This window comes from Macrobrachium nipponense, chromosome 4 (assembly GCF_015104395.2).
Source record: "Macrobrachium nipponense isolate FS-2020 chromosome 4, ASM1510439v2, whole genome shotgun sequence".
NCBI lineage: Eukaryota > Metazoa > Arthropoda > Malacostraca > Decapoda > Palaemonidae > Macrobrachium > Macrobrachium nipponense.
Window position 1 is genome coordinate 103,922,915 of NC_061100.1, and position 9,246 is coordinate 103,932,160.

The 9,246-nt window shown below is 49.9% G+C and overlaps 1 protein-coding gene across 1 annotated transcript; it reads left to right on the top strand.

The window, feature by feature from the left end:
- Positions 1–3,120: 3,120 nt before the first annotated feature.
- Positions 3,121–8,885, top strand: LOC135211468 (uncharacterized). The gene is made up of 11 exons (XM_064244774.1): positions 3,121–3,253; positions 3,559–3,681; positions 3,903–4,150; positions 4,417–5,042; positions 5,280–5,407; positions 5,585–5,707; positions 5,768–5,951; positions 6,153–6,383; positions 6,806–6,987; positions 8,276–8,469; positions 8,856–8,885. Exons 1-11 carry the CDS (start codon positions 3,121–3,123, stop codon positions 8,883–8,885), a joined length of 2,202 nt encoding a protein of 733 aa, XP_064100844.1.
- The last annotated feature ends 361 nt before the right edge of the window (positions 8,886–9,246 follow it).

Sequence of the window (9,246 nt, forward strand, 5' to 3'; positions counted from 1 at the left end):
GTTTACTGCTTAGAATATATTTTGCAGGAAATGGATTTCACTATGGCTCATGGTGAGCGATATCTGCATCTCCCTCTTGCAAATCAAGAAGGGAGCAATTTTAAAAGGTCATGGTCAAGTGAAGATGATACACGACATAGCGGTTGTAACTATCAACATCACAACAGTCGATAAACAGCAACAGGAACTTACTGAATTAATGAGTAAAATTGAAAGTGTTATGTCTACTAACCAGAACAATTCTATTTTGCTAAAGCTTAGGGAGGATATCAGTCAAGTGTTACCCAAGAGAATTAAGAAAAGATCCCTGTTGCCATTCATTGGCACAGCCTTAAACACTTTGTTTGGTGTTGCTACTGATGGTGATGTAGATAAAGATAGGGCTAGAATAGAAAAATTAGAAATGTGGGCCGCAGAACGAGGTACAATCATGACTAAAGTCATTGATGCAACTAACAAGAACCAAGGTTTGATTATTAAACTATAGGACTTTGTTAACAGTATGGCTCAGAATATTATTACAGGGATAAATGACTTAAACAAGTCACAATATGTGACTCAGTTATTATTTGAAACAGAAACCTTTTTGTTAAATCATAAGGAACTTTTGAATGCAGTAATGTTAGCCGCTAAAAACCTTTTATCACCATACCTCATAAGTCCTAGTGAGTTACACTTTGTAATTGAAAAATGTATGTTAGATCATCACTTCAAACCGCTTGTGAGAGATGTTCTTACTTACTATAGTATCATAAGTGTGAAAAGGGTTTCTGATCACATTGTGTTGGTGATACCATTCAACAATAATGAAGTTAATAACCTGATATCCATTTACCCTTTTCCAATGCTAGTAAACAACAAGTCAATTGTTTTGAACCAAGGCATAGTACATTTTGCATTGCAACAAAATTCACTTCTGTTGGTGAAACAAAGTGACAAAGATTTTGATGATTGTATCATGCTTGAAGCCAATGAGTTTGTTTGTAACATAAACAGTTATTACGAACCACTTAACAAATTGTATTGCATAGATGATTTGATTAATGGCAGGAATGGTGAGGATAACTGTGAGTATATCCCTTACAGTCCTGATTTCAAGGCTCAAATTTTGTATGATGAAATGGTAGTGTTTTCACAGAATCAAGTAACAGCTAAGGTCACTTGTAAGAAAAATCAATCTCAGATAATGTTTAATAACATCAAATCCTTTGTGACATCTTGTGAAGTAGTTATTTTGAATTATTTGTGCTACAAGCCTACCATTTTTGCTTCTTACACCTTAAATTTATCTAGGCATATCAATCATTTTGATAATGTCAAAGATTTCAAATTGTCCAAACTCGAGTTAGAATCACTTGACAAACTTGAAGCAGCTAATCAATTTTTCCATATGTACAAGACTGACATTTCCCCCATCATGTCCATGATAAATATTGTTTTGTTAGTGCTCACCATAGTTGCTTTCATATATATTGTCAGAGTGTTAGTTGTTAACAAGCTCAACACCATTAAGTCTTTACTGAAAAATTTGCCTTCAAGTAACTAATATACTAGCATTATTGTATATATATAACCATTTTTTATTACTTTCTACATTGTATTTTTTATGTGTAATCATTTTAATAATTTTAGGCATTGAGGTCACTGCCAGTAGGTAGCCGAGTATTGGTGGCAGCAGTACTTCCAGCAGCCCCCAACTTCCTTCAGTCCACATGCCTTGGATGCTTTCAGAATAGAGTACTTCCAGGAGCCCCCCAACTGCCTTCAGTCCACCAGCCTTGGATGCTTCCAGAATAGTACTTCTAGCAGCCCCCCAACTGCCTTCAGTCCACCAGCCTTGGGTGCTTCCAGAGTAGAGCAACTTCCAGCAAGGCACCCCCAACTGTTTTCAGTCCACCAGCCTTGCATGCTTCCAGAGTAGAGTACTTCCAGCAACCCCCAACTGCTTTCAGTCCACCAGCCTTGCATGCTTCCAGAATAGAGTACTTTCAGCAGCCCCCCAACTGCTTTCATTCCACCAGCCTTGGATGCTTCCAGAGTTAAGTACTTCCAGCAACCCCCCAACTGCTTTCAGTCCACCAGCCTTGCATGCTTCCAGAATAGAGTACTTCCAGCAGCCCCCCAACTGCCTTCAGTCCATCAGCCTTGGATGCTTTCAGAATAGTACTTCTAGCAGCCCCCAAACTGTCTTCAGTCCACCAGCCTTGGATGCTTCCAGAGAAGAGTACTTCCAACAACCCCCCAACTGCTTTAAGTCCACCAGCCTTGCATGCTTCCAGAATAGAGTACTTCCAGCAGCCCCCCATCTGCTTTCAGTCCACCAGCCTTGGATGCTTCCAAAGTAGAGCACTTCCAGCAGGCCCCCAACTGCTTTCAGTCCACCAGCCATGGATGCTTACAGAGTAGAGTACTTCCAGCAGCCCAATAACTGCTTTCAATCCACCAGCCTTGGATGCTTCAAGAGTAGAGTACTTCCAGCAGCGCCCCAACTGCTTTCAGTCCACCAGCCTTGGATATTTCCAGAGTAGAGTACTTCCAGCAGCCCCCAACTGCCTTCAATCCACCAGCCTTGTATGCTTCCAGAGCACAGTACTTCCAGCAGCCCCCCAACTGCTTTCAGTCCACCAGCCTTGGATGCTTCCAGAGCACAGTACTTCCAGCAGCCCCCCAACTGCCTTCAGTCCACCAGCCTTGGATGCTTCCGGAGCAGAGTACTTCCAGCAGCCCCCCAACTGCTTTCAGTCCACCAGCCTTGGATGCTTCCAAAGCAGAGATCTTCCAGCAGCCCCCCAACTGCCTTCAGTCCACCAGCCTTGGATGCTTCCAGAGTAGAGTACTTCCAGCAGACCCCCAACTGCTTTCAGTCCACCAGCCATGGATGCTTCCAGATCAGAGTACTTCCAGCAGCCCCACCACTGCCTTCAGTCCACCAGCCTAAGATGCTTCCAGAGTAGAGTACTTCCAGCAGCCCACAACTGCCTTCAGTCCACCAGCCTTGGATGCTTCCAGAGTAGAGTACTTCCAGCAGCCCCCAACTGCTTTCAGTCCACCAGCCTTGAATGCTTCCAGAGTAGAGTACTTCCAGAAGCCCCCCAACTGCCTTCAGTCCACCAGTCTTTGATGCTTCCAGAGCAGAGTACTTCCAGCAGCCCCCCAACTGCCTTCAGTCTGCCAGCCTTGGATGCTTCAACAATAGAATACTTCCATCAGCCCCCCAACTGCCTTCAGTCCACCACCCTTGGATGCTTCCGGAGTAGAGTTCTTCCAGCAGCCCCCCAACGAACTTCAGTCCACTAGCCTTGGATGCTTCCAGAGTAGAGCACTTCCAGCAGCCCCCCTACTGCCTTCAGTCCACCAGCCTTGGATGCTTCCAGAGTAGATTACTTCCAGCAGCCCCCCAACTGCCTTCAGTCCACCAGCCTTGGATGCTTCCAAAGCAGAGTACTTCCAGCAGCCCCCCCAACTGCCTTCAGTCCACCAGCCTTGGATGCTTCCAGAATAGAGTACTTCCAGCAGCCCCCTAACTGCCTTCAGTTCACCAGGCTTGGATGCTTCCAGAGCAGAGTACTTCCAGCAGCCCCCCAACTGCCTTCAGTCCACCAGCCTTGGATGCTACGAGAATAGAGTACTTCCAGCAGCCCCCCAACTGCCTTCAGTCAACCAGCCTTGGATGCTTCCAGAGTACGATTAACTTGCCAGCAGCCCCTTAACTGCTCCTTCAGTACCAACCAGCCCATTGGATGCCACCCATAGCAGAGTTACTCTTCCAGCAGCCCCCTAAAACTGCCTTCAGTCCAACCAGCCTTTGGATTTTTTTTTTTTTTTGCTTTTTTCCACAGTTAGGGAGTACTTTCCAGCAGCCCCCCAACTGCTTTAAGTCCACGAGCCTTGGATGCTTCCAGAACAGAGTACTTCCAGCAGCCCCCCAACCGCCTTCAGTCCACCAACCTTGGATGCTTCCAGAGTAGAGTACTTCCAGCAGCCCCCCAACTGCCTTCAGTCCACCACCCTTGGATGCTTCCAGAGTAGAGTACTTCCAGCAGCCCCCACTGTTTCCAGTCCACCAGCCTTAGATGCTTCCACAGTACAGTACTTCCAGCAGCCCCCTAACTGCCTTCAGTCCACCAGCCTTGGATGCTTCCAGAGTAGAGTACTTCCAACAACCCCCAAACTGCTTTCAGTCCACCAGCCTTGGATGCTTCCAGAGTAGAGCACTTCCAGCAGGCCCCCAACTGCTTTCAGTCCACCAGCCTTGGATGCTTCCAGAGTAGAGTACTTCCAGCAGACCCCCAACTGCTTTCAGTCCACCAGCCTTGGATGCTTCCAGAGTAGAGTACTTCCAGCAGGCTCCAACTGCTTTCAGTCCACCAGCCTTGGATGCTTCCAGAGTAGAGTTAACTTTCTCCAGCTTTTCAGAGCAGCACTTGGTCTTTCAGTCCACCAGCCTTGGATGCTTCCAGAGTAGAGTACTTTCCAGCAGCACCCCAATGCTGCGCCACCAGCCTTGGATATTTCCAGAGTAGACGTACTTCCAGAAGCCTCCAACTGCCTTCAATCACCATCCTGTGCATCCAGAGCAGAGTACTTCCAGCTGCCCCCCAACTGCCTTCAGTCCGCCAGCCTTGGATGCTTCCAAAGCAGAGATCTTCCAGCAGGCCCCCAACTGCTTTCAGTCCACCAGCCTTGGATGTTTCAAGAGTAGAGTACTTCCAGCAGCACCCCAACTGCTTGCAGTCCACCAGCCTTGGATATTTCCAGAGTAGAGTACTTTCAGCAGCCCCCCAACTCAGCCGAAATTCAGAGAGAGTCAGCCAGCCATTGGACTGCTTCCAGCCAGCTTGGATGCTCCAGAGCCAGAGTACTTCCAGCTGCCCCCCAACTGCCCTTCAGTCCACGAGCCTTGGATGCTTCCAGAGTAGAGTACTTCCAGTAACCCCCCAACTGCTTTCAGTCCACCAGCCTTGGATGCTTCCAGAACAGAGTCCTTCCAGCAGCCCCCCAACTGCCTTCAGTCCACCACCCTTGGATGCTTCCAGAGCTGAGTACTTCCAGCAGCCCCCTAACTGCTTTCAGTCCACCAGCCTTGGATGCTTCCAGAACAGAGTACTTCCAGCAACCCCCCAACTGCCTTCAGTCCACCAGCCTTGGATGCTTCCAGAGTAGAGTACTTCCAGCAGCCCCCAACTGCCTTCAGTCCACCAGCCTTGGATGCTTCCAAAGCAGAGTACTTCCAGCTGCCCCCCAACTGCCTTCAGTCCACCAGCCTTGGATGCTTCCAGAGTAGAGTACTTCCAGCAGACCCCCAACTGCTTTCAGTCCACCAGCCTTGGATGCTTCCAGAACAGAGTCCTTCCAGCAGCCCCCCAACTGCCTTCAGTCCACCACCCTTGGATGCTTCCAGAGCTGAGTACTTCCAGCAGCCCCCTAACTGCTTTCAGTCCACCAGCCTTGGATGCTTCCAGAACAGAGTACTTCCAGCAACCCCCCAACTGCCTTCAGTCCACCAGCCTTGGATGCTTCCAGAGCTGAGTACTTCCAGCAGCCCCCTAACTGCTTTCAGTCCACCAGCCTTGGATGCTTCCAGAGCAGAGTACTTCCAGCAGCCCCCCAACTGCCTTCAGTCCACCAGCCTTGGATGCTTCCAAAGCAGAGATCTTCCAACAGCCCCCCAACTGCCTTCAGTCCACCAGCCTTGGATGCTTCCAGAGTAGAGTACTTCCAGCAGACCCCCAACTGCTTTCAGTCCACCAGCCTTGGATGCTTCCAGATCAGAGTACTTCCAGCAGCCCCCCAACTGCCTTCAGTCCACCACCCTTAATTGCTTCTGGAGCTGAGTACTTCCAGCAGCCCCCCAACTGCCTTCATTCCACCAGCCTTGGATGCTTCCCGAGTAGAGTACTTCCAGCAGCCCCCCAACTGCCTTCAGTCCACCAGCCTTGGATGCTTCCCGAGTAGAGTACTTCCAGCAGCCCCCTAACTGCCTTCATTCCACCAGCCTTGTATGCTTCCCGAGTAGAGTACTGCCAGCAGCCCCCTAACTGCCTTCAGTCCACCAGCCTTGGATGCTTCCTGAGTAGAGTACTGCCAGCAGCCCCCCAACTGCCTTCAGTCCACCTGCTTTGGATGCTTCCAGAGTAAAGTACTTCCTGCAGCCCCCCAACTGCCTTCAGTCCACCAGCCTTGGATGATTCCAGAGCAGAGTACTTCTGGCAGCCCCCCAACTGCCTTCAGTCCACCAGCCTTGGATGCTTCCAGAGCAGAGTTCTTACAGGAGCCCCGCCACTGCCTTCACTCCACCAGTCTTGGATGATTCCAGAGCAGAGTACTTCTGGCAGCCCTCCAACTGCCATCAGTCCACCAGCCATGGATGCTTCCAGATCAGAGTACTTCCAGCAGCCCCCCAACTGCCTTCAGTCCACCGGCCTTGGATGATTTCAGAGCAGAGTACTTCCATTATCCCCCCAACTGCTTTCAGTCCACGAGCCTTGGATGCTTCCAGGGCAGAGTTCTTCCAGCAGCCCCCCCAACTGCCTTCAGTCCACCAGCCTTGGATGCTTCCAGAGTAGAGTACTTCCAGCAGCCCCCCAACTGCTTTCAGTCCACCAGCCTTGGATGCTTCCACTGCAGAGTACTTCCAGCAGCCCACCAACTGCCTTCAGTCCACCAGCCTAAGATGCTTCCAGAGTAGAGTACTTCCAGCAGACCCCCAAACGCCTTCAGTCCACCAGCCTTGGATGCTTCCAGAGTAGAGTACTTCCAGCAGCCCCCCAACTGCTTTCAGTCCACCAGCCTTGGATATTTCCAGAGTAGAGTACTTCCAGCAGCCCCCAACTGCCTTTAGTCCACCATCCTTGTATGCTTCCAGAGCAGAGTACTTCCTGCAGCCCCCCAACTGCCTCAGTTCACCAGCCTTGCACGCTTCCACAATAGAGTACTTCCAGCAGCCCCCCAACTGCCTTCAGTCCACCACCCTTGGATGCTTCCAGAGTAGAGTTCTTCCAGCAGCCCCCCAACTGCTTTCAGTCCACCAGCCTTGGATGCTTCCAGAGTAGAGTACTTCCAGCAGCCCCCCAACTGCCTTCACTCCAACAGCCTTGGATGCTTCCAGAGTAGAGTACTTCCAGCAGCCCCCCAACTGCCTTCAGTCCACCAGCCTTGGATGCTTCCAGAGTAGAGTACTTCCAGCAGCCCCCCAACTGCCTTCACTCCAACAGCCTTGGATGCTTCCAGAGTAGAATACTTCCAGCAGCCCCCCAACTGCCTTCAGTCCACCAGCCTTGGATGCTTCCAGAGTAGATTACTTCCAGCAGCCCCCCACTGCCTTCAGTCCACCTGCTTTAGAGCTAGAGTAGTCCATGAGTAGAGTACTTCCAGCAGCCCCCTAACTGCCTTCAGTCCACCAGTCTTGGATGCTTCCGCAATAGAGTACTTCCAGCAGCCCCCTAACTGCCTTTAGTCCACCAGCCTTGGATGCTTTCAGAGTAGATTACTTCCAGCAGACCCCCAACTGCCTTCAGTAAACCAGCCTTGGATGCTTCCAGAGTAGATTACTTTCAGCAGCCCCCCAACTGCCTTCAGTCCACATGCCTTGGATGCTTCCAGAGTAGATTACTTCCAGCAGCCCCCCAACTGCCTTCAGTCCACCAGCCTTGGATGCTTCCAGAGTAGATTACTTCCAGCAGCCCCCCAACTGCCTTCAGTCCACCAGCCTTGGATGCTTCCAGAGTAGAGTTCTTCCAGCAGCCCCCCAACTGCTTTCAGTCCACCAGCCTTGGATGCTTCCAGAGCAGAGTACTTCCAGCAGCCCCCCAACTGCCTTCAGTCCACCTGCTTTGGATGCTTCCAGAATAGATTACTTCCAGCAGCCCCCCAACTGCCTTCAGTCCACCAGCCTTGGATGCTTCCAGAGTAGATTACTTCCAGCAGTCCCCCAACTGCCTTTAGTCCACCTGCTTTGGATGCTTCCAGTGTAGATTACTTCCAGCAGCCCCCCAACTGCCTTCAGTCCACCAGCCTTGGATGCTTCCAGAGTAGAGTTCTTCTAGCAGTCCCCCAACTGCTTTCAGTCCACCAGCCTTGGATGCTTCCAGAGTAGAGTTCTTCCAGCAGCCCCCCAACTGCTTTCAGTCCACAAGCCTTGGATGCTTCCAGAGCAGAGTACTTCCAGCAGCCCCCCAACTGCTTTCAGTCCACCAGCCTTGGATGCTTCCAGAGTAGAGTACTTTCAGCAGCCCCCCAACTGCCTTCAGTCCACCAGCCTTGGATGCTTCCACAGCAGAGTACTTCCAGCAGCCCCCCAACTGCCTTCAGTACACCAGCCTTGGATGCTTCCAGAGTAGAGTTCTTCCAGTAGCCCCCCCAACTGCTTCCACTGTCAGTCCACCAGCCTTGGATGCTTCCAGAGCAGAGTACTTCCAGCAGCCCCCCAACTGCCTTCAGTCCACCAGCCTTGGATGCTTCCAGAGTAGAGTACTTCCAGCAGCCCCCCCCCCCCAACTGCCTTCAGTCCACCTTCTTTGGATGCTTCCACTCTTCCCCTGGCAGTGTTCTTCCTGCTTTCCTCTGGTTGTCTATTTGTTTGATGCTGTCCGGTCTATTTTCTTCTTTTCTATCAATTTATATTTCCCTTTTGAATTCCTCTTCCATACCCAAACCTCCTTTTGAGAATGTGTTGCCTTCCTAGCTCTTTTCCTCTTTTTCCGACGCTCCAGCAGACTATCCTCGGTGATAAATGTAGGATCATATTTAAGTCTGTGATACAAATTGAGCAATGCAGGATCCTGAAGGAAGAGCAAAGCGTAATCACAAAGTTGCACTTCTACTTTAGACCTTTTGGGTTTTCGTTTTCTCCACAGGTCTTTTTTCCTTCTTTTGAGATCATTTAATGCACTATTTAGCTCTTGTTTTTCAAGCTTGCTTTAGCCTTTCTCCTCTTGTGTTCTTCCTCTAACTTGGTTCTGATTTCATTCTTCATCCTATCTTCTTCAGCCTTCAATTGGGCATTCCATTCCTTCAATTCCTGCTTGAAAGCTCTTCGTGCTTCCTTTTTCCTTTTTCGTTCTTCCATCCTTACTTGATGGTCATACAGTGCCAAAAACGTGGCTTCTCTTTCTAGTAATTCTTGGTCAGCCTTCTTTTTCTGTTTCATTATCTTACGTTCTTGCTTGACAAACTCGATCAGGTCCCTCAGTTTCCTCAATCTGTCATCTCTTCTTTTCTGATTCCTCTCCTTGTGTCGCTCCATGA

Coding starts and splice junctions, on each gene's coding strand:
- LOC135211468 (XM_064244774.1), top strand. CDS start 3,121: ATGCTTCCAGAGCAGAGTACTTCCAGCAGCCCCCCAACTGCCTTCAGT. Junction 3,682..3,902: donor CAGCCTTGGATGCTTCCAGA/GTACGATTAACT, acceptor GGATGCTTCCAG/AACAGAGTACTTCCAGCAGC. Junction 5,408..5,584: donor TTGGATGCTTCCAGAGCTGA/GTACTTCCAGCA, acceptor GGATGCTTCCAG/AGCAGAGTACTTCCAGCAGC.